General features: G+C 43.8%; 1 protein-coding gene across 11 annotated transcripts in view; it reads left to right on the plus strand.

Moving 5' to 3' along the window:
• Positions 1-24319, plus strand: part of Ncam1 (neural cell adhesion molecule 1) — a 290431-nt gene that overhangs the window by 249851 nt on the left and 16261 nt on the right. For 5 of the 11 annotated variants that reach the window (XM_077796926.1, XM_026392527.2, XM_026392529.2 and 2 more), the window contains 6 exons: positions 574-724; positions 1089-1273; positions 1660-1756; positions 2068-2238; positions 3850-3981; positions 23423-23547. In XM_077796926.1, the coding sequence (XP_077653052.1) occupies positions 574-724; positions 1089-1273; positions 1660-1756; positions 2068-2238; positions 3850-3981; positions 23423-23547 (861 nt within the window). Of the gene's footprint in view, positions 1-573; positions 725-1088; positions 1274-1659; positions 1757-2067; positions 2239-3849; positions 3982-5099; positions 5115-9106; positions 9155-11212; positions 11255-23422; positions 23548-24319 lie in introns of all 11 variants that reach the window. The other 6 variants (XM_077796919.1, XM_077796920.1, XM_026392533.2 and 3 more) reach the window with 2 other exon arrangements.

Below are 24319 nucleotides of genomic sequence, written 5' to 3' on the forward strand. Positions count from 1 at the left end.
CTGCAGATCCTGAGCTTTGAATTGTTTGACTTTTTTTAATGGATAATTTCAGCTTTTAAGTATCCAGGAAATAGAGACATCTGCAGAGAATGGTTTTCTTGCATACTTTCTTTCAGTGAGCACATTTGAAGTTCCTATCTCATGAGCATGCACATAGGGCTGGAGGTCGGAAACCTGGAAGGAAAGGTCAGGGATGCATATTTCCAGGATCTCCCAAGGCAAGGCCATTGCTGCTGAGACCTCTGCTGGCCAGGGTCCTTGCCTCTATTTTGCTCATCCCAAAGGACAGACCTAGTCTCTCCTTGCCCCAAACCAATTTTGGCACACAGTTCAGGTCATTTAACATAATCAAGTCCCATTTCCTGTTTTGGATACACCAAAGTTCCCATGGTGCTCACGGAACCTCCCCCATTAGGTAATACCTAAAGTCAGACTTAAATGTTGGCCCAGAGAGGAGAGAGGATGTGAGATTCATCATAGATAGGTGATGAACTAGTCTCCCATAGCTATAGCTATAGCTGCATGGCCCTCTGCCTTGTCTCGGACTCTGATGCTCCCTTTCCCTCCTGGCAGACTCTGGACGGGCACATGGTGGTACGCAGCCACGCCCGCGTGTCATCCCTGACCCTGAAGAGCATCCAGTACACAGATGCTGGAGAGTACATCTGCACTGCCAGCAACACCATCGGCCAGGACTCCCAGTCCATGTACCTTGAAGTGCAATGTGAGGAATAACTGGGGAAAGACTTGGGGGAGGGAAGAGCCCTTTGGGGTCAGGATGAGAGAGGGAAATAGTACCCAGGACCTAAGCTTACCCCGTGAGCTCTGCTATGTTCCCTGGCCCCTTTCAGAATTCTGTCCTAAAGCCACCTGCCACACACCATCCCTAGACTTCTTACAAGCCTTCTGTGTGCTCTGAGGCTTCCTATGCAGTGCATGTGCACAGGAATACTGACGTGATCCTGACCTATCCTATACCATGTGCTAGGTCTGCTTCAGAGCATGCCTATCTTCCCAGTGCCAGGAGACAGAATGGGGGGCTCCAAGATAGTGGTGGTCACCCTGATAGTCATTGTCATTTATTGCAGATTCCCCCAAGCTACAGGGCCCTGTGGCTGTGTACACTTGGGAGGGGAACCAGGTGAATATCACCTGTGAGGTTTTTGCCTACCCCAGTGCTACAATCTCCTGGTTCCGAGATGGCCAGTTACTGCCAAGCTCCAACTTTAGCAATATCAAGATCTACAACACTCCCTCTGCCAGCTATCTGGAGGTAAGTAGGAAGGGGCAAAGGGTTGGATAGACTAGGCTGTTTGATGATGGGTAGGCTTTTGGATGCAACTCACGTTTTCTATCTTCACTTCTCTGGCACATCCTGAACTGGAAAGCCATTGGCTGGGGAAGAAATAGCCTCACCCCTGGTCACCTTTCTCAACTGCACCTGTGTGCTCCATGTAGCTAGACTGGGACTGGGGCCTGGAAAAAAGCCTCTCCCATGATCCATGGGCTCTTCTCCTATCTTATTCAAGGCTGGGCTGGTACTAATGACTTGTGCTTTACTAGTTCTATTCTTGTCTAATTTAATTCAGTAAGTAAAGATCTGCATCTGTGGCCATTTCATGGTGCCCTTGTAACCCCAAAGGCTCCTTCCTTCTAAAGGTGACCCCAGACTCTGAAAATGATTTTGGAAACTACAACTGTACTGCAGTGAACCGCATCGGACAAGAGTCTTTGGAATTCATCCTTGTTCAAGCAGGTAAGTGCCTCTCGTGGTGGCTTCCACACTGCCCATACCCTTATCAGGGTAACCAGGATACTTCAAGAATACCAGTCTAGTGGGGTAAAGAAAGCCAGGGCCAACAAAGCCAGATGATCACAAAGCAATTGGAGATGTAAGGATCTAAATATGAGATGTACAGAGAGAGAATCATAGATGAAGGGGACAGAAAACAGGTGACAGAATTCCTAAGAGTGAGCAGAAATAAGAGAGACATGCTTTGGAATTGGAAGTTGTGGTCCTGGGCCAAACTGGGCTCACCTGGGTCTCCATATGTGTCCTCTCCACAGATACCCCATCTTCACCATCCATCGACCAGGTGGAGCCATACTCCAGCACAGCACAGGTGCAGTTTGATGAGCCAGAGGCCACAGGTGGAGTGCCCATCCTCAAATACAAGGCTGAATGGAGAGCGCTGGGAGAAGAAGCATGGCATGTCAAGTGGTATGATGCCAAAGAAGGTGAGTCAGAGCCGTGGCTTCTCCTGTAGAGTTGTATGGCCCCTGCTACTCCATCCAGGGGCACACACTTGCATGCCACTCTTACCTACTGAAGCATGCCAGATGTCACCACCTGCTGTCCCATCTGGGATCCTGCGGAATTAGGAACTGTCCCGCCCAGAATGAGGTCATGGTCATATCTCAATAGAGAATTGCTGGCCTTCAGAGCTTAGTTCTCGTGACCCTGCCAGGACGAATGAGGTCATCTTGGTGGCATTCCAAGCAGAAACCCTGCGTGGGTGCTGAGCACAACCACACGAGTGCACTGCACTCCTGCTCTGCTTATGCGACTTCAGGGTCTCTACCTGACACTGGCCAGTCCTGTGTGGGTGTCTGTACCTAGGGAGTGTCATGTAATTATGATAATAACCAAATAAGCAGAGCCAGGGAGACAAATGTGCTCCAAAATCAATTCTATGGTATCTTTCCAAGCTAAAGATGAAGAAAAGGACCCCCCGGGCTACTGCAATTTAAAGGTCTGAGCCCTTCCATTTGAAGATGGAGTATATTTACATCTCAATCCCCCTTTTGGGATTGAATTGAGAGAGCTCAGTGAAATCTCTTGTGTTTCTGTAGGAATGTGTAGTCCTAGTCTGGTGTGTGGAAACTGGTGTGGAAATGGGAATGGACTGGCATATCAAGTGTCACAGCCTTTCAGAGATGAGGCCCATTGCACTTCTACTGAGATTAGTGCCGCCATGAAGCTCCATCACACTGTCAGCCTGTGGGAATGGTGGGGGATGGGGGTGGGGGAACTGAGAGGAATGACTGTGTAACCGGGATTGGAGAAGAAAACAGTCCTTTTAGCTTCCTAACTTCACTCTGAAATCTTACACTGCCTCTGTGGCAGTTTGGTCCCATGTTACCATGGATGCCAGGCTTTTTAAAAAGGTCTTTCTTTTAGACATCGATTCTAGGTTTTTGACTTACTATGGTAGAATATACATAACGTAAATTTACATTTGACCATTTTTAAGTGTATATAATTCAGTAGCCTGAAGTCTTCTCCACTGTCCAGCTTCAGACCTTTCTGTCATTCCAAACTAAAACTCTTTACCCAGTGAACACTACCTCCCCTTTACCCTCCTCCCTCCAGTCCCTGATGGCCACCCTTCTACTTTCCCTCTCTGGGTAGCTGATTATCCTCATTACCTTGTAGAAGTGGAATCATTCAATACGTGTCCCTTCTCATGTCTCCGTATCTCATTTAACATGATATAAGATTCACCCACGTTATGCCACGTTTCAGATTTTCATCCCTTTTTTTAAAGCTGAACAACATCCTATTATCCATCTTTACCACATTTCATTTATCCAATCATCCATCTGTGACCGGTCATTGGGGTTTGTTTTCTATGCTTTGGCTGTTGTGAGGACTGCTGCTGTGAACATGGGTGTGCAGGTATCTGTTTGAGTCCCTGATTTCATAAATGCGTCCGCCCAGAAGCTGAACTGCTGAATCAAGTGACAGTTCTGTTCACCTTTGTGATGACCTGCCAGACTGTTCTCCATAGCTTCATGTCACCAGGAGGCTTCAACTCTTTTGTGATCCATCCCTTCTTCTCACCACAGCTAACATGGAGGGCATCGTCACCATCGTGGGCCTGAAGCCTGAGACGACATATGAGGTGCGGCTGGCGGCCCTCAATGGCAAGGGGCTGGGAGAGATCAGCGCAGCCTCCGGGTTCAAGACACAGCCAGTCCGTAAGTAAAGCCGGCTGCCCTGCCTCTTCCCCGTGCCCACCTTCTTCTTGGGGACCCTGAGCTGGCCTGGTTTACAAGATAGCCTTTATCTTTCAGATGCTCATGGAGGCCCCAGCTCTTAGTTCTCTAGCTCTCAGTGGTGGCTGACACACTCCTTTCATCCTCTTTCTCAAAGGGGCTGGGGACACTTCCCTAATAGTTGGTCCAGCTTGACAGAATAATAGCCAGGCATGGTGAGAGTGGGAGGGGGTACCACGGACATGGTAATTGGCGAGAGTGGGGAGAATACCAGCAGTGTGTGTGGAGGAATTTGGGAGATCTGCTTTTTGACACAGGGCCAAAGAGCCCCTAAGCACCCTGTGACTTTAAAGAAGGAGATAGAGTGACCGTTCATGTAATCCTTGGTGGGATTTTTTGATGCAGTAGAGATACTAGATCACATGTAGGACATGTGAGCAGGAGCCAAATCCCAGCTATGCAGAAGGGGAGAGGATGGCCATGACCCTGACTCTTCTGCTCTTCGCCCTCCCCCTTCCTCCCCTATCCAGAGCATTCCTCGTGGTCTCCCTCCTCACAGGCCCTTTCCAGAGAGCTGCTTCTCCTGGTTCTGTGCAGGGCATCTCTGTATCCTGCCATCATTCCCTCTTTCCTTAAATCATGCCTGCCGGCTTTGCCCTCACTTCCCATAGCAGCCAGACTCTGGTCAAGCCCTGCTCTGGCACACTCTGCTACAGACCAGAGCTGCTGCCCTGCAGGGCTCCTGAGTCTGTCCAGTTGAAGAAGAAGCTGTAGAACCCAATTCCTGAGTGGCCACAGAGCTCTCTGGGCTCTCCCTGGCCCCTGGATTCAAAATGCACGTGGCAGAACCCTTTGCTTCTGCCTTGGAAGCCATGGGCCTGCAAAGGGACCCCCTCGCCTCTTCCCAGAAGTAGAAAAGGCTGTCTCATTCCTTCTGCAGGGATTGCTTCTTTCTGCATTTTGAAATAATTTGATAATTTGAGTTTCCAGCTCCATGTGCTCTGCGGATTCTGTTCATTTCTTTTACATCTTATTTTTTTTTCCTTGGGTCTGTCTCTTGGCTTTTCTTTTCGTCTGTGTTCCATCCATGGGAAATGCAGATAGCCCTCCTCCACGTAAGTGCCTCTTCATACCTCATTACCTGTTTCCATAGTGTTAACATCTGCTAGTCTTAGTTCTTAATTTAGTTCTGGTCCCTTTTTTGTCCCCTTAGAGGCTGAAGTAGATGATACTGTCTGGGCCCTAACCACACTGACCTTAGTCTAGTTGTACCTTTGTTAACGTCTGTAGGTGACTCCAAGAGGCTAACACTCTACCTGTTTTAGAGCATGCAACTTCTGTGTCTTTTGAAATTGTATATATTTATTAATTTTTGTGTGTGATGATCACCCTATGGCAACGATAATGTTTGCTGAGCCAAGCATGGAGAAAGTCTGCAGATGGTCCCTGAACAACACACAGTAGCACCACCTCGCCTGTAGCCAGGATTCCAGAAAAGTGACCACAGTCTCATCAGACCACTACTCGAAAATCCCTTCAAGGGAGAAAGACCTGGAAAGAATTTTCACACCCTAATCATGGAAGCCATGAAATAGCACACAGGGAGCAGAGTAACAGAGAGCTAGTCTGCTGCAGTGGGGAGTGGAACTATGCTCTGACCCGCTTGGCCTGCATAGACACCCTCACACGTCACTTCATTAAGGCTTGGATCTTTTTTTCCTAGACTGATCTCTCAGAGCAATGGTGAGAAGTTGTACCAGAAAGACCCAGAAAGAAAGGTATTCAGGAAGTGGCATACTCTTTTCATAAAAAGCTGTTGGCTCCTGAAAGGCACTCAGGGAAACATATCTTTTTAAATGTATTCAGAAATATTGCAGCAACAGCAAAAACTAAGTAGCTCAGTGTGGGTGTTAGATTTTGAGCAAGTGCTAAATCTCCTATCTCAGCCAAGTTGATGTCTGAATGCACCAGCTGGGGGTGGGGAGGGAAGCATCAGAGTGGGAAATGAAGTTGTCAGGTAGGTCTCGCAGCTGTATGCCCTGGGCTGGCAGCTATGCCCGAAACAAGTTCAGAAGGGGCAGCTCTGGGTGGGAGAGCTCCTTTCTCCTGGATCCCTAAATTGGCCCTCCATTGGTCTTTCAAATGCACCTTTGCATTGCTTCTCCTCTGTGTGTGATCAATTAATGAGTGCCAGCTTTGTTACATTGAAGAGGGGAAGGCTGGGATGAGGCCTGCTGATGAATTTCTCACCAATAACTGAAGTCTCAGTACTGAATTAAGAGTAATTGTGTTTTGGACTTCAAAAGCCACAGTGGTTTTCATTAATTATCACCTCAGACCTTCTAAACACGAATTTTTAAATAGCAGAGGCTATTTCTAAAGTCAGTACGAAAAGGTAAAGGTTGAACTAAAATTTTTAGTTTTCTTTCTTAATTTTTTTTTTAAAGGAGCTCTCTCAGCCTCATCGTTTGTTGTCTGGTAGTATGAAAATGGATAATTAATCAAGACTCCAAGAATCCCTTTGGAGGATGGTGGCATCATCTCTCCGTTCTAAGTAAATGGTGGACCATACCCCAGCACTGGCACAGAAGTTGTTGTTCTCAATTAGATGAAGTTATGGTTTAGAGAATTAAAAAGCAAACTTCTTTTGGATAATTAGAAGCAGGCATAGCCTTACAAGTTGAGGGTGCCTTTCTTCAAGGCATTTAGCAGGGTGAGGTGATGAACATGTGGGAACATCACACTCTCACTGCAGAGACTTTTCTATAGTCTTTCCTTACACCCCCCTTTCCCTGCTAAGATTCCCAGAGCTACTGTTGTGAAAGGTTAGCCCCAGGGGTATCCTGCTGCTCCCAGGCCTGTCCTGAGAAAGGATACCATCCTGAAAGTATGATACCACCGCTGTGATAAACTCCCTTTTTAGGAACTAGGAAGGACCTTCTCTGAAATCTGATTCCCACTCCAAGGAAGGCACAAAGGTTGCCTGAAAGTAGTCGAACAGAATCACCAACCTTTTAGCTGTGTGCTTGCATGGAACCTAAGAACTAATGGCTTTGGTTTCTGATGCTGGCTCATCTCAATCACTAACAGTGCACCCCTATCCTGTAAGACTGTAAGGGTACAGGGGAACCCCATGACTTTGAAGTTGGGCCTTGAGTGAACTCTCAGCCCCAAAGAAGAGAAAGCACAAAGCCAATAGGGGCTGGCATGCTGGACAGATATGTTGGCTGCCAGACCCCTGGGTTGGGAGGTATAGTTGAGGTCAATGTTCAGCATTAACTCATCACTTGAAGTTCATTGAGATATCTCAATAATGGGGTTGCCTTCTTGGCTCCTTAATAGACTTGTCCACATTCAGGGCCATGGATATATCAAAGCCAGGGAAGAGCAGATCAAGCTAGCAAAAGTCATAAATACATGAAGGCCTCCTGCTTCCAAGCTGCTAGATAGAAAACATGGCTTACCAGTTTGGAGGTTCCTTTGTATGCAGTTCAGAAATGTGTATGAAGGTAGTGAGGAAGCTACACATAAAACTCTAACCTGGGAAAATGTTCCCATTTCACATATTTTTAAGCCAAATGTCTGTATGGTGTCAAGAGACTCAGGTGGAAAGCTTATAACCACTGTTTGCCTTGGGAGAAGCTGCTTTCCTGTCAGAACTACCTAGAAATTATTATGAATCATTTTCTCCATGACTGAACAACACACTTGGAGAATTTCATTGCCTGAATGTTACCTCTTAATTGGCCTGTGGACCATGAAGCAAGATAGACTATTTCTTTCAGGGTATAGAGACTGCATAGAAGTCTCTACTTTTTAAAAGAGGCATCTCAAGATTTTTGCTTTCATGTGTTGTCCCCTAGTTGGCACATGCAAATGTACATGGAATGCATTGTATTATATGTGATTGAAGCAGGTAAAATGCCATTCCTTTACCAGAATAATACTAACAATTATGCAAATGAGATATATATGTATACATTATATATATATATATATATATATATATATATATATATATATATATATATATATAGAGAGAGAGAGAGAGAGAGAGAGAGAGAGAGAGAGAGAGAGAGAGAATTAGAGATATATTTTTGCCTGAAGGAACCAATGAACCAGATCATTCAGTCATGACAGGTTAGCAGCCTGCCTTGCTCTGATCCCAGTGTCTTGGTTTAATCTGGTGTCCATCTGAAAGGTAAACTATGGGCATTCCGGCAATGTTGCTGATGTGTTGATGCTTTTACAAAATTCCATCTAGCTCTCAAAGGGAACTTTGTCTTGAGACAAATTCTGACTATTTGCCAGTGAAAAACTAAAGACCCATTCAGTGTCCCCATGTCTTGGATGCACAACTGCTAACCATCCTTCATGCAAAAAGTTGGTTAGTATTACTCGTTTATCCCAGTCTCAACCTTCCCTTTCTCTGGATTACAAGAAAAACACTGAACATTATTGTCATCACTTTCTATAGCGATATCAAAATAGTCACATTCTATAGGGAGTTTTCTGGAGGAGAATGGTGTTTTAGTATCATCTATATGAACTTCAACCCGTCCTTAAGTAGAACAAGCATCTCCATTCATTTAGTTATTAAAATTAGAGAGTGAGGCATGTAGGTTTTGCTCTAAGTATGTGCCATATATAGAAATATGTTCCCATGTATAAACACCAATGTAGAATGTGACTTAAAAAACTGGAGTCTTTGTCTCCTCTAAATGTTTACCTTAAGCTGAGGTCCAGGTTCACTTTCCTGCTGACCCTCTGATCCCGTGGAGGCAGCTGGTCCTGCTGAATTGGCTATTCATTTTCAGCCTCATTTTTATTTGAGGTCTGCGGCTGCTCCTGGCTCCCTTACCTGAACAGCAGGTTTGGCAGGGGCTCAGGTTCATGGTTTGAAGTTAGGGAGCACCCTGCTCTGCTGGTCTGCTGGCCACCTGTTCCAAGCATGGTGTTTTCCTTCCCAACTTTAATTTGCTTCAGTTCCTCATACTGACACCCCAGGATTGCCTCTTCCGGTTTTCACTCATTGTCCATGTACTCCATTATCTGTTTTCCCCTTTTTTGTTTGTTTTTTTATTCACCATTATTTTTCTTTCTTTAGCGGCTCCAGCTAGCTCTTCTACCCTTGTTCCATTGTCTTCACCAGCTAGTGAGTATTGTTTTCTTCATCCATCTCTCTGCATGTTGCTTTCTACCAGCCTCCACCCTCTGCTTACTGTTATGTTTTTGACCAGGTGATAATTCAACTCTGTTGGCAAAAGGCCTCATCAGGTTATAGGGAAGCAAATAGAAAGAGAAACAGACACAGGGTCTCTCTTACCTCCCAAAGGGGAGAACATTGCTCTGGACAGGAAACTCTGCAGACAGACTCCCTAAGGCTGCCACAGCCAGACCTCTCCTCCAGAATTCCCAGTGGGCCAGACCAAAGCTGGTATTTGGAGTAGCCAAAAGAATTTACAAAGAAAAATATCTGCTCTGCAGGGTCGTACAAAATTCTTTGAGGTGCTGTGTTTTACCTTTTATTTTAATTGGCATAGTTGGACTCAAACATTGAAATTAGATAGTGAAGCCTACAGCTTTTGCTTTATCCATAAATGCATATATTTCTCATAAATATTTGTTGGAAAATAAACAGTGTTTGCATGCAGGTGTGACTGGCAGTAGGTGATTAGGCAAATTATTTAACCCTTTGCAAGTGAGTCTTGATTTTCTCCCTCTCTAAAATGTAATTTTTTGTGGTCAGCCTCCATCCATCCCCCTAAAGTAAGCAGCAAACATCAAAGCATTCATCAATTTCTGCTTTGCCCACCTGATCAGTACCACTGGCCCAGCAAGAATAGCAACTGGTCAGCCTCAGGCTGTGCCACTGGCTGAGTCTGACTCATGTCCAGGCATGCCATTTTGCTTCTCTGATCTTTTGTTCCTTTGGATCCCCACGAGTAGAGAGAGCTCTGGGTCTCCTACTCTGGAGTTTTATCCTAGTTGGAGGGGGGGGGGTAAGGGGGAGGAGGCAGAGGAAAGTGAGACACCAGCTGAGCAAGTACAGGATGGGATGCCAGCGTGGACTCAGAGCAGCACACAGCAGCAGGTACACAGGCAGGGTGGCCCTGCCCAGCTGGATTTTTTTCTCCCTGGTACAGCAGAAGCCACTGACGTTTGGGCTCAGCCTCAAAAGGTGGCTCAAGCTCCAAGCTCAGATGCCCTCGGTTCTCTTTTTGACTCAAAATCATGCATGGTGCCATCCCAGGCAGTGTGCTATAGCAGAAGGAGTGCAGGCCTTGGAAACACAAATCCCAATCTGCTCTTTCTGCCTACAGCTCCACAACTTCTAATAAGTCACTCAAACTCCCCAAATCTCAGGATTGTCATCTCTAAAATGAAGGGCGGATTCCACTTACCTTTCAGATGTTTGTGTAAATTAAAGAAAAATGTAAAACATACAAAACTGAGTATCCAACTTGTAGCAGCTGAAATTGATAGTAAGAATAAATGGGGGCCAGGCACAGTGGTGCACTCCTGTAATCCCAGCAGTTTGGGAGGATGAGAGGTAGGAGGATTGCAAGTTCAAAGCCAGCCTCAGCAATTTAGCAAGGCTATAAGCAACCTAGTAAAACTCTATCTCAAAATAAAAAGGGCTGGGGATGTGGCTCAGTGGTTTAATCCTGGCACCAAAATAATAATAATAATAATAATAATATTAAGAATAAATAAAAGGGGGTGTATTTTTTCCTTGCTGTGAGTCTTTTGTCAGAAAAATTTTGGATAATCTTTTAAAAATATTTACATTAGTATTGATAAATTAGGGAAGAAGGGAGTGAACGACTATCCCTTCATCATTTCTGTCTTTTCTTTATGATACCCATATATAAAATACATGTAGCCATTTACAGTGGTGCACACTGTAATCCCAGCCCTTGGGAGGCTGAAGCAGGAGGATCATGGGTTCAAAGCCAGTGTTAGCAATATAGTGAGGCCCTAAGCAACTTGGTGAAACCCTGTCTCAAAATAAATATATAAAAAGGGCTGGGGATGATGTGGCTTAGTGATTGTGTGACCCTGGATTCAACCCCTGGTACCCCAAAAAAGAAGTTAAATTAAATTTTTAAAAATACATGTACACATACATGTATATACATATAGACTTAAGATTTTACCTCCCTTCTCCCTTCACCGTTCTGTTACCCTCTCTGTCCTTCACATTTCATAGCAACCTGGCCTCTTCCTGCCCTTACATCCTCAGTACTGTCTAGTGAGTACAGAGCTGAGCTGAGCTCAGCTGCACCTCTGATTGCTGCTTGTTGGAGAGCCAACTTCTGGGTTGCCATACTGCTTGTGTTTTTCCCTTTTATTAAAAGCAATAGTTGTCAATGCATGGAGGCTTCTTGCCTAGAATGGTTTCCTAAGCATGCTATCTGCTTGGCCTAGGGAGCAAACCAAGCATCTTCAAAAGAACAGGGTGATTATTTGTAGAATGCTCTGTGCCTGAGGAGGCCTTTGCAAATTGACTTTCACATTAAAAATAGAAAAGGATTAGGGAAACTCTGAGCAGACAAAGAACGCCAACTCCTTCCTAGCTTTTGTTGCCCACTCACTCTAAAATACATACACATGCGCATGCACACAAGTGCACACTAATGTAGAAATCCCAAACGACTGAGAGAGAGGAAAGAAATAGGAGGAAGTAGCTGCTTAGAGGAAGGTGGAGAGTGGTGCAGAGAAGGAAGGAGTCGCCTCTGACAGCATGGCTGCCTTTGTCTCACTGTGCAGAGTACACTCTGAAGAAGTGAGCCAGAGCGCCTTCCTTCTGTCTCTTGCAGGCTTCCTCTGCAGTTCTAGAAAATGATGGACCTGGACGGAAGAAACCTCACCCAGGCTCCCTCTGGGTTGAAAATCCAGATGAAAGTGCTGCAATTCAACCCTTGACAGTAGAGTTAAGAGCCTGACCATATGATTTTTTCCCATTGTGTAAAGATGACACTGATCACCACTATACAAGTTCCAAGCTGGCCTTTAGGTGCTCTAAAATGAAGCCGGATGTGTTGAAGACCTACATCCTCTGGCTAGGCTACAGGAGTGTATGTGCATGTTTGTAGTGTTTATAAACACCGAAGCTAGATGGAGGTTTCAAGTTTTACAATATTTCTGGGTGTGCGCGCGCGCACACACACACACACACACACACAAAGATACATCCCATTCAGCCTGAGTCAGAGGGAAAGGGCAGAAAGCAGGTATGCACAGTACAGCTCCTGCTCCCCGGGCCAAGGCTTCTGAGACATTGAACAGAGAAGAAAAGGGTTTCCTGGTTCTGTGTGATGCATGAAATGGTTCTTTTTTCTACTGCAGAACACAGCTAAGAGTCTGCTTTCTTGGTGTTCCCTTCTTGTGTGTGCTGTGATGAATTTTAATTCCTGATGCTTTTGAGGTTTCATTTTGTCAGCAGAGCAGAGTGGGTGACAATGAGCTGTGGGTTTAATTCGGATGATGAGGTTTCTTTGTTGGTGGTTGTTTTCTTTTTGCATTTGGTAAAGGAATGCAGCTAATAGCACCCTTTCTTCTACAGTGTCCCTCCTGGCCTTTTGCGGTCTGGTGCAGTATGTGTCCCTATTGCCCCCCTTACACACAGTAGGAGAAAGCTGTGTGTGTGATGTACTTGCGCACCTGTGTCATAGTTAACGCATCTCCCTGTTGCTTGGTCTTCTCTATCAGTGAAATGCAACCTTGATTCCAGATTCTTCCTAAAGGAGCAATGAAGTGTTTCTCCCCTGTCATGTTTAATTTTTAAACAACCATTGCCGCCCACAGACAAAATGCTTAGTTGTGACATTCAAAGGAAGAAAGTTTGAATCCATTTTATTTTGGACCACTTGTCTACTGACCCAAATCATAGGTTCCAGTGGATCCTGAGATAAAGTAGAGGCAGCCACAATTGGGTGGTGGCCTATATTTAGCATGGACAGACTCCTCCCCAGACAAAATGTAGCGCCTGTGACTTGCATGGAACTAACAGCAAAATAGCTATAAGCAGGCAAAACTCCATCGATCATCAACCAGTAAGGGTGAAAATAAATAACATCTCCTAGTTTTGCATGTGTGAGTAGATTCACTTATAATTATGAGTGGATAAAAGTATCCTAAATAAAATTCAAAGAGAAACTTTGGGCACCTGTAGGACACCCTCGGTGGAAACCAAGGACAATAAGAAGTGCACATTCTGGTAGCTTACAGTGGCAGGCCATATAGAACTTGGTTAAATAATTTCTCTCTGATTATTTTTAACCAGCTGTGTGCCTCTTGCAAAGAAGTATAGATCTCCCTCTTCCCCCTTAGCTTCAACTTGCAATAACCAAGTCTTCCCCAAGCCTGTGAAAGTTGAGATGGGAAACCCAAAATGCCTTTTCAGAGGTCAAGATCCTTCAGTCCCAAATTGGAATGGAGGACACAACACAGGACTGAAAGGAAGAGAGATGAATCCAAATGAGAAGGCTATTGTTTATTTGACAGTAGAATATTTTTGACATATTATTATATACACATGGACATATTATACATACACCTTCCCATTCTTCTGGTTGTACATGATGTGGAATTACATTGGTTGTATATTCATATATGAACATAGAGAAGTATTTTTTTTTTACATTGTGAATATCACATTCATTTTCTATCAGTGCAGCCTAAGGTCTGGAGATATAACTTCATCCACATGCTGTCAGGCATTTGTTTAATGCCACGTTCTCAGCTCACTCAGCCAGAGGTTCAATTCCTCCAGATTAGTGTTGACAGAGCCATTCCCTGATGGCTGCCAGAAGGAAACCCATTCCCTGATATGCTCTGGCCTTTTCTTTTATATGTGTCTTGACCTTGGGGAGTCTCAGCAGAGGTCAGCAATATTGTGGGTATGCAGGTAGGGAAGCCAGACAAGACCCTCAAAGCCAGCATCTCTGGGCTGTATCCACCCAGCCCCATCCAGCCCACGTTCCCTCCCCTTGTTCACCAGTGGAAACCTGAAATGACCTCTCTTAATTTAATGCGATCTTTTGTTTTTCCAGGGCTTAGAGTCTTCACCTTAACAATCTCAGGACTTTACCTTGATGGCCCTTGGCTTGTTTCATCATTGCCTTTGTTTCCCAAGAATGCTGAGACATTTCTGGAGTCTGTGAATAATGACTTGATTTTGTTCTTTTCCTTTAACAGTCTCCTGGATTGACTTTGACATCTGGGTCCTGACAGAAACACCTCCCCATTTCAGAACAAGTGTTCATGTTCCTTAGTGTGTATTAATATGCAGTGTTGCAGCTGTATCTAATGCTTATTGGTGTTGTTAACCAAATGCTCTTTATGATTTATTATTTTCCTATTTCTGGGCAGTTTTACTGTCCTCCCAATGTTTCTTAAATATGCTGCTAATTTAATTTGATTTCTCCTTTTATTTAGTCTGTGATTTTGTTGTTGATTTTTCTCCCTACCCATTGTTTACATCAGTTTTTAATTTTTTTGTATTTTCCATGTGACCTCCTCCACTTTCCTTTCAACCAATCATGTGCGTGCGTATCATGTGACTTTGTCATGTGGCTTGCATGGTGCTGATGATGTCGTCCACGCTGGTGAACAGAAGGTAAAACTCTTTATTCTGATTAGTGAAATAAATCTGGGACCACAGCCTGGCACCAAGGGTCCACTCATTTCTTTCCACTTCAGATATCCTAAAAGAAGCCATTTGAGAGCTTTCCTCTTGTTCTCAATTCACACCCAGAATTCATCATTCCTTACAACTGTCCAATGTGGCAATTAGATAATGTGACTGTCTTTGGTTTAATATTTTGCTTCAAGACATTTGGTCACACCAGCTGCTCTCTAAGGGAAGCCACTTTAGCCACAGTACAGTTTGCAAACTTGAATTTTTATCAGAGAGTTCATAAAAAAATATTTCCCAGAAACATGTTTGTAATTAGCCCTATAACATTGTTATTTAACTTTATATCCAGAAGTTCTATTCCCCACCATTGTTCTAAAATTAATCCCAGTCCCATGAAAATGTTTGCAATCTTAAAGTGAGACAGAGAGAAATACTCCATTGCAAAGGTTATATTTGTTCAGAACCAGTGAGAGTGCTTCATACAATTCATGCAAATTGAGGACTTTCTGAAATAGGAATTTGCATTAGAGCAGTTTGGCTGTGATTACTAAGGTGTCACTTTTCAAGAGTGGCCCTCCCCCAGGCAGGGGGGACAAATCAAGCAAAAGTCACTTGGCAATTACCATGACTGGAGATCTCCGTGTAATCAAGAAGCACATGATTGACCCTTGCAGCAAAGGAAATAAAATTATAGCCTAATTAAGCACATAGCGGTGACAAAATAATTAGTTAATATTGTGCCTGTCACAACCTCGTTAAAAACATTTCTCACTTACCATAAAGAGAGAAGAAGGAAGCCTCTGCTCACAGCTTCCCTAACTAAAATTGCCTGTTCAGAACCTGCCCTGGGAGTCAAATGCATCCCCCTCTCTTAACTGAAAATTTTTACTTCACATCACGCCCTGAGATACATACAGGCTGCATTGACCACAAAAGCAAAACTAACACCAATAACCACCCAGTGTGCCCGTGCATGCAAGGGGTTCTCCCGTTGGACCTCACTTCTCTTGAGAACTGATTGGGCGACATCCACACAGTCAAAACCATCAACAGCTCGTCTCGCATGTTTTTTTGTTCCCTGTCTCTTCTACGTCATGCTCCCCACATGTGTTAGCCCTGTGTATTTTCCCTCTCCTTCATGCTACATCTACTATGTACCATCTCTGAGGACTTCTGCTTTGTAGGTATGGCAGCTTAGCCCTGCTCTAGTCCCATTTACAACCAGGCTCCTGAACTTGCACAGAAGCCACCTCGTTTCCAAAAAGAACCGTTTGATATTTACATCATAGGAAATATGGTGGGAACATCCCCAGAAGGACACCTGACGCTGTACACAGTAAGATTTGACCTACCTTCAAAAATTATCTTGATCTGACAGTCATAGGGCAGAGAATATTGGAAACTTCAGATTTTCTAAACTCAAGTTCCACCCCAAATACTATAGTTTTAGTACTTCCCTAAAGTTGGCAACCAGCAGGAGCAGAATTCTTTCAGACTTGTGGTGACTGCTCAGTGACTGATTATATTACTCAGCTTTTCATTGCTGTGACCAGAATACTCAATAAGAACCACTTAGCAAAGGAAAAGATTATTTTGACTCATGGTTTCAGAGGTTTAGTCTATGGTCGGCCAAATGCATTGCTCTTGGCCCAAGATAAAGCAGAACATCATGGCAGAAGATCATGGAGGAAGAAAGCTGCTCATCTCATGGCTGCCAGGAAGCAGAGATCACAGGGAAGAACCCCCTCGAGGCATACCCCAGTGACCCACCTTCTCCAACTGCTCCCCACCTGCCTACAATTACTCCCAGTCAGTCCATTCAAACAAAGATGGACTGACTAGATTACAGCTTTCATAATCTAGTCATTTCACCTCCAAAAATTTCTGCATTAGTGTGGGAGTTTTGGGGGGACACCTCATATCCAAACCATACATTGATGCTCTGGAAAAAGATCTGGCCCTTCCCCCTGAGATGCTAATTGTGAGCAGATGCTGGATATTGGCTTTGGAACTCATTCGCTTATGTTTTAAAACAGGTTTGGTCATTTCTGTGAAATGCTATAATTCAGAATGAAGCAAAGCACAAGATTAAAATAGAAACTTATTAACTCCTCCAAAGAGAGAACTCTTTCTAAACGTTTAAACAAAACAATAAATATTAGAAGATGTTTTCTATAGTTGTCCTAGATGCATGCCTTAGCAGTGATCTTGGCTGTCAGTAAAAACTGTGATCAGTACTTAAAAAAAAAAAATCATTGAGAGCCTTATGGAATTCTAAAGCTATCATTACCCCTCATCAAACTATGTTCCCATCCATGACCGATCCTCTCCTGCCATCTGCAAGGGTCAGGAATTTCTCAGGAGAGCCACCAGCAGCAGTAGGAAGTGGCCTTTAATAATAAAGTTTAAGGGAATACAGAGATCAGGACAATTAAAATTACCAGAGGAGATAAATAAACCCTTGTGAAGGACAGTTATCACTTCCTTTCCCTGAAATTTACTAAGCACTGAAGGTGAATTAGACCTGAATTCAAAAATTTTGAGCTGGAGGTTTTTCTCACATCGGGGAGTTATATACCCAACAATGGATGAAACCCAAGGTTCTCTATCCACCCTCTCTCCATACCCACATAAAAAACTTGCTGGGATGCACTTAATATATGCTGCATGCTCCATCCACCTTTAAGTTCAATTGGACAGTGTTTATGGAGTCCAGCAGTACTGAATAAATAAAGTAGGTAAAACAGGGACTGTCCACCATCCTCCATTGTTAGTTGGCTCCTGAGCCTTCAGGGCTTGGGTGTGAAGGCTTATGACAGATAAAGCACGGGCAATTGTAATAGGATGGCAGAAGTCAGTTTTCAATGCTCCACAGAGAAGTTTATTCTGCCATCATTGCCTCGTGTAACTACAGGACTTCCAGAGACTCCCAGAGCCATGATTCTGTCCATCAGTTGCTGAGGACTGGGTGTAACTGGGACTCCCCTGCCGTCCCCAGCCAGCATGTGTGTGATGCAAAGCCCCCTGCACCCCTTCTGTCACGTGCTGCATGTTGAGCATGGCTCCCTCCCCATCCATTCATAATGATCTTTTTTTTTCTTTAGCTACTGACACTGACTTGGAAATGCTGATTCTGATGAACTAAACTCTTTTAACACCTACTCTTCCTTCTTAGATTGAAAACATCACTAACCATCCCTTCCACACCCTCCTTTATTTTTTTTTACAGCTGTGTGTCTGGATGGCCATGGTCTCTGGCAGGTGGACACAGACTTTTCACCAGGGTTTCTGTTCTAATTGCCTTTATCTCTAAGGATTCCCCACACTGGTGGCTCCCAGGGTAGAGAGTTAGTGGGAACAGTCTGAAGGAGGAGGCAGCGATGTATCAGCCCAAATCCTGTGGGCAGAGACTGAGGCCAGGGCTGGCTTTGGCAGCCAGTTCCCCTAGGATTACCAGCATGAGGGTGGGAACATTATTAAGAAGGTTCGTTCTTCTTAATAACCCATCTAATGTCCATGAGATGCTGTTGAAAATGTGCACCAACTCCCCACACCACCCTGCGGCCGCGGAGGCAGGAGCCAAGTTAATTGTTGGTGATAGTTATTTCTGTCGTAACTTCCTCAGCCTGGATCAGCCCCATAACCACAAGCCATACCTTCATGGTCATATTTTCTTTTTAGGATGATGAAAAAAAGATAATTGATCAATTAATCTGTTGGTGTTTTCATGACACCCACAAGAAGGGAATTGGTGTTTTTGTGGTTCTGTCTGTCAGAGCTCATTTGTCGATGCTTGGCTTGTACTTTGTGCTGCCATGTGCCACCCCACTTCCAGCACATTCACCATTCCTAAAGAAACCAGGGCTGAAAAGGATTTATGGGCCAGGTGCCTCCATGAGCTCAGTCCCGGGGAACTAAGCATCCTTTCTCTGTAGAACCTGGGGAACTGGCCATGTCTGTACCCATTCATTCTGTATCCTGGCCTCCCTTGGAACCAGGAGCTAGGATGACAGAGTCAGGTCACTTAGCACAAGCCTATCCTTAATCCTGGAGAGGAGATAGGACACCTGACCCCAGAGGCCAGATTTGGGGGGAACAATGCTGAAGGCAAATGGATACCTATCCTTAGCATGGTCAGTCTGCTCTTTCGGACTGTCAGAAAGCCAGGTAGGTTACCAAAAGAGATATCAGAGAGAGTCATGTGGACCCAAGAATGTGTGCAACATGGATCTCACATTCATTTGCGTTATATCTACAACCAAGAGCTGTTTTCAGGAAAGACAATTGGTGGTCTAATAAATCTAAATCCCAGTTCCCCAAAGTAATTTGCTCATCTCTTAAGGACCTATCAATAACTGCTTGATGAAATTGTAATGTTTCTGAGTGGGAAAAAAATGGAATAAACTCAGGCTTCATATCTAAATAGCTAAATCATACATGTTGGGCTTTTTAAAAGCAAATAATAAAAAGAGTTTTACACAAGTTGCAAATTGCTTATAAGAAAGAACCAACCAAAGGAGACAGGAGTCAGGATAAACAAAATGAACATTATTTTTAATGTATGACAATGTTGTTTGATGGGAACAATAAGAGATTTTAATGCAAGCCCTACATCCATCACTGGTTTAACACTCAGACCGGGAAACTTTGTGTGGGTCCCTAGGGGAGAGAAAATAAAGTGGACGAGTAGAGAACAGATCAAGCCTTCTGGAAGATAGCTGTTTGGCACCTCGGCATTTAATGCAAAATGTATAGCTCTTGGTGCTTCAGCTTCTTTGAGTCAAAAACAGAACAGTGTTTCATTTTAAAATTAACAAAAGCTTCCCAACACCCTATACTATGTATCATCTATGCTGTGGGATTCATAAGTCCAGCAGTAGTTCCTAACCCCAGGGCTCCTGCTAATAGGAGGAAGGGCCTGAAGCAGACTCAGATTTAAGAGCAGAGAAGCCCAGTAATTACAAAGGAGGAACCTACAATCTGCATGGCCAGAAATATACATTTCAATTATGGTTTCTAGAGGGAATTTCATAAAATTTCATAAAACTGCCTATGATAGTGTGTGCTTCTATGGCACATTCTTTTTTTTTTTTTTTCTTGAGCTGGTTATTCACATCCTGCTAGAAAATACTAGAACTGCCCAGTATTTCATATTTGCTATCGTCAAGGTTTATTTTTAGGGTACTGCTACTTTCGTCTTTGCATAAAATATTTGGGGGGAAATTTTGAGTCATAGCTGAAACTAAATTCAAAGGGTATAATTAACCCCAGGGGTCTTGTCAGAGCAACCTGCCTATTCCTGCTGAATTGCAAACCAACATTTACAAATAATTGCCATATTGGTTTTGCTGAAATTGCCCATAATGATTTCAATCACAGCAGCCACCCTAGAACCTTAAGACCCTTTAAATCATTTCTTCTGCTAATGTATTCAATTAAGCAATGAGTCTCCTGAATGCTGGGTTCTCACTGCTTCTGCAGTGACTACTTCCCTGTCAAGCCCGGCTTTGTGCAGAGAGCTTAGGAAAGGCTCTTTAACCCCATTTCTAACCTTTAAGAAACGTGGATGGTGGTAAACATTTGAAGATGAATTAGACAACTGAGTAAACAATTGCTTTATCCAAATTTTACTGTACTTACAGCAAGTTATAGAGCCACAAAGTCTATCAAAATCTCCATGATTTTAGTCGAAAATGATCTTCCTGTAGGAATACTGTCAGAGGAAGGGTTATGTTTAAGTCCAAGAGTCTCATGATTTTTTTAAAAGATCGTAACTAAGTTCTTTCATTTAGCTAGCAAAAGCATATCTTATCTTTAAGACTTCATTGCCCGACAGTCTATCTGGTATCTAGTAGACACACAGTTCACATTTGGTGAATAAATTTTGTGGGGAAATCACTCTAAATAATACACCTAAAAATTATACAATAGAAAATTCTTAAAATTCTATGAGAAAACAATACACATCTGACTAACATGGTAGTCACTCAGATAAAATGGTAGCAAATTATAGTGTTCTAACTATAGTAAATGTTAGAACTTTAACTGTGGCACAGTTTTTAGGGGCTTTTCTTGTGATTCCAATAATATTTTTTTTCTGAAACAAATCCAGACATGAGAGAGTTTCTTCTTGTGGGCCATTGGATTCTACAAGCATTCCTTGGAGAGATTTTTTTTTTTTTTGTTCATGTATCTTTAAAGAGGCTTGGGATTCTCTTTTCAAAGATAGAACATTTTTGAGAAAAGTTTTCAAAAATTGTACAGCAAAAGTTGACAACTTTGTGCCTTAGAGATATAGAATTGTCAATCTTTGGGTATATCTCCCTAAAACTGGCTGAAGGCATATATCATAGGTTCATTCTTTCATGGTGTTGTAAGTAATAGCAGAGGCGTAGTTGGGAGATCACTCTAGTGCGGTGACCCTGTCACAGTGTCACCACGTGGCAGAGCTGGAAGGAACCCTAGTATTCCATCCAGTGGCCACATGCTGCAGACATGCAAAGAGGTGGTAACCTGGCTATGACATCACGGCTCCTGAGAAGCAGAGTTCAGAGAAGGCATCTCATGGTATTGGCTCAGCCTTGAAAACCCACACTACTCCATTCCATGAGGAAAGAGTGAGAAGCATCAGGCAAAGCAGCCCCCAGAAACTCATTTTTGAGTGGTCCCAAGGAGTCCCTGGGGGAGCATGTGGTCCTTGCCTAGTTGATGTGTTAGAAGGGTCACTGATACTGCCTGATAGAAATTACCTCCTTCCTAAAGGCAGATAGACCATCCAACACACAGCATGTTGCAATTAATGTACATTTCCCATCAGTCAGGGGTCACCATCCATCCTAGCTTGCCTAGGCCTGAGGGGTTTCCTGGGATGTCAAACTTGCAGTGGTAAAACCTGGAATGTTCCAGTCTAACTGTGATAAGTTGGTTACCCTAATTAAGTCAGAGAAAGGAATCTACCAAGTTCTACGGTGTCTCCTCCTTTCATTGGTTCAACATGGCAGAATCTACACAGAGCTCCTGCCTACTCTAAAACAGACTCTACTTTGAGCTTCTTTTGACACTGGACACTTACAATGATGTAGACATACTAAGTTAGCATCTAAGACTTAGAAAAGCCTCTACATACCTTGATATACCTAAACTAAATGTCTACATATTTTCCACTGAGTAGTTTGGGTGAGTGGCTAGATAGTGGCTCAAAATCAGGATAATTTTTGCTCGAAGCCCATTTATTTTGGTAATCCTGTCTTCATTTACCTTTAATTACTTCTTGTAGAAAACAAATAATAAACACAACTTTTCCTAAATATCCCTAGACATCAAGACCGTGTATCCTTCCTGCTGCAGGTGTTATTTGTCCCTGTCACACCGTTGCTCAAACCTAACCATGCACGCAGGTCACCAAATGAGAGTCTGCATTTCTAACAAGTTCCGGGTGATATGCACGCTGCTGGCCTGATGTGCTAAATAGCAAGGCTTTGTGTTAGCTCTCTACAGCTCCTCCTTGTATCAAAGGGAGGAGGCTCACAAAGTAGCTGGGCAAGGAGGCCAAGCTAAACACTGCCTCTGCCAGCAGCCTGCTCCCACAGGGCCAGTGGTGCAGAGTGGGGTGATGAGGTCCACAGCCTAATGACAGCCTTTTCCTGGCTCTTCTATCATTTTTGTGATTGTTTTCCTGGCCAGACAGAGGGACTCACCCATAAGGTAACTATTGCATAGCTTCCCCCAAGCCTCCTCTCTGAGCTCAAGAGATAATAATGGAGGTGGCTCCTCCCAGTAAGTGCAGGATCCCCAAGTGTGTTGAATCTTAATTGTTACTCTTGATATCAGATAATCTCTCACCTGTTGCTTTCAGCATACACTAACAAAATAGTTTCTCTCAAAGTAAATCCACGTCTTAGGGAAGAGCCATCCTAGCCCTGGTAGTTTTTCACATTCAGGTTCATCTTTCTTCTCAAACTCGGATTCATAGCGCCTCAGTCTGAGCAAGCATATACTACACATAAAGAGAAACATTGACTTTTTTCCTTTTCTGTTGAGCAGCGCTAAAACCAATTTCTTTCTCTCCCCTCTCACAAAGAGAAAGTACTTTAATGACTGTTGCTTTAATACATTGAAGTGCTGAGGATTATCACTCACTCAGTTGAGCCATAAATGCCGTATAGTTACAGGAAACTTGCCTGTGGCAGTTTGTGCTTTATTTCATCGTAACTGGAAACTTATTTTTCTAAATGATTCTAAACAATAAAAATTTAATTCATGAAAAGCTAGTCACAAGAATGTAACAGCATTCAGTCCCATTGGATCAAACCCTTGGGCCTTTGGGGTGAGTGATGTACCCGAGGGAAAAACTGGACTGTTTTGAAAAATAATTCTAGGGGTGTAATTTTTCTGCTCAAACACTTACATTTTCCCATATTTCAGGCTGTCGGTCAAGATGTGCCAGGCTCATAAAAATCATATCTGCAGTGTGAGAGCAGCTGAAAGGAAATGAAAGTAGCAGTGAGAGAGACAGGAAAACCCTGTTAGTAAAACAGAGTGCTGGTAGGGAGAGTGTTACCCAGAACATTTACAAAAGACACACTCCCTTTGAGCTACAACTGAGTGATGCAACTAAGTGGAACTTGGAGGGTTTGTATTATTGTGTTTTAATCATTCAATTTGTGAAAAAGCAAGAAAAGTGCCCAGCCTTCCCCTCCCATCCCTATATCCCATTCTGATGGATCTGATTATCATTCTGTAGACCAAAATTTCATGTGAATTCACTGGCTGTTTCAGGGGAGCCCAGTGCACCTAAACTCGAAGGGCAGATGGGAGAGGACGGGAACTCTATTAAGGTGAACCTGATCAAGCAGGACGACGGCGGCTCCCCCATCAGACACTATCTGGTCAAGTACCGAGCGGTGAGTAGCCTTCTACCCCAGGCTCGACCCCATCCCTGCATCACTGACACCTGCCTTGTCCTTTGAAGGGACAACCAGGTGAAGCCCAGGTAGGCTGGAGTGAGACAGTTCTTGTACTGTATCCTATAGCTGACTCATGGGCACTTGAGGATTTAAAACTCACAGGGTTTTAAATCCTAAGACCATCTGGAACTGTTAGACCATTGGACCATTTGAAAACACTTAAAATGATTGTGGTGTTGACAGACCCACACCATGATTGGTTTTCCTGGTTCTTAAATTTTTCTATAAAGTTATGTAAAGGCGTGTTCTCTGCACAAAAACCCTGTGAAGCGGGACTTGAAATTTTCCTCACTGAACAGGTGAAGTAACCAGAGCTGCAGCAGAAGCTGGAGGTCTTATCCAGCTGGGTGAGCTGGAATTTGAATTCAGGCTCAAGTAACTGATGAGCCTGGGCTCTTACCCCTGCCTGAAGCTGCCTTAAGATCCTAAGGCTGCGCCGTTCCCTTCCCCTGCTCTTTGGCAATAAGCCTCTTCTTCTGTCTTGCTCATCACTCATCTAAGATGTCTAGCATTCCACCTTTCACCCCCAACCTCTCCAAATCCAACGATGCTTGTTCATCATCAACCACAAGAGTTGCTAAGAGATGTTAAGACAGTCTCTGGGCACTGGGAACAGCCTGTTGCTAGAGTTTCTTAGCAATAGAAAATAATGAGCCAGAGAGCAGTTTCCTTTCTTCAAGTTGCCCAAGTAAGGCTTTTTCCAGGAAGT

This window comes from Urocitellus parryii, chromosome 4, assembly GCF_045843805.1.
Source record: "Urocitellus parryii isolate mUroPar1 chromosome 4, mUroPar1.hap1, whole genome shotgun sequence".
In the NCBI taxonomy this organism is placed as follows: Eukaryota; Metazoa; Chordata; class Mammalia; order Rodentia; family Sciuridae; genus Urocitellus; species Urocitellus parryii.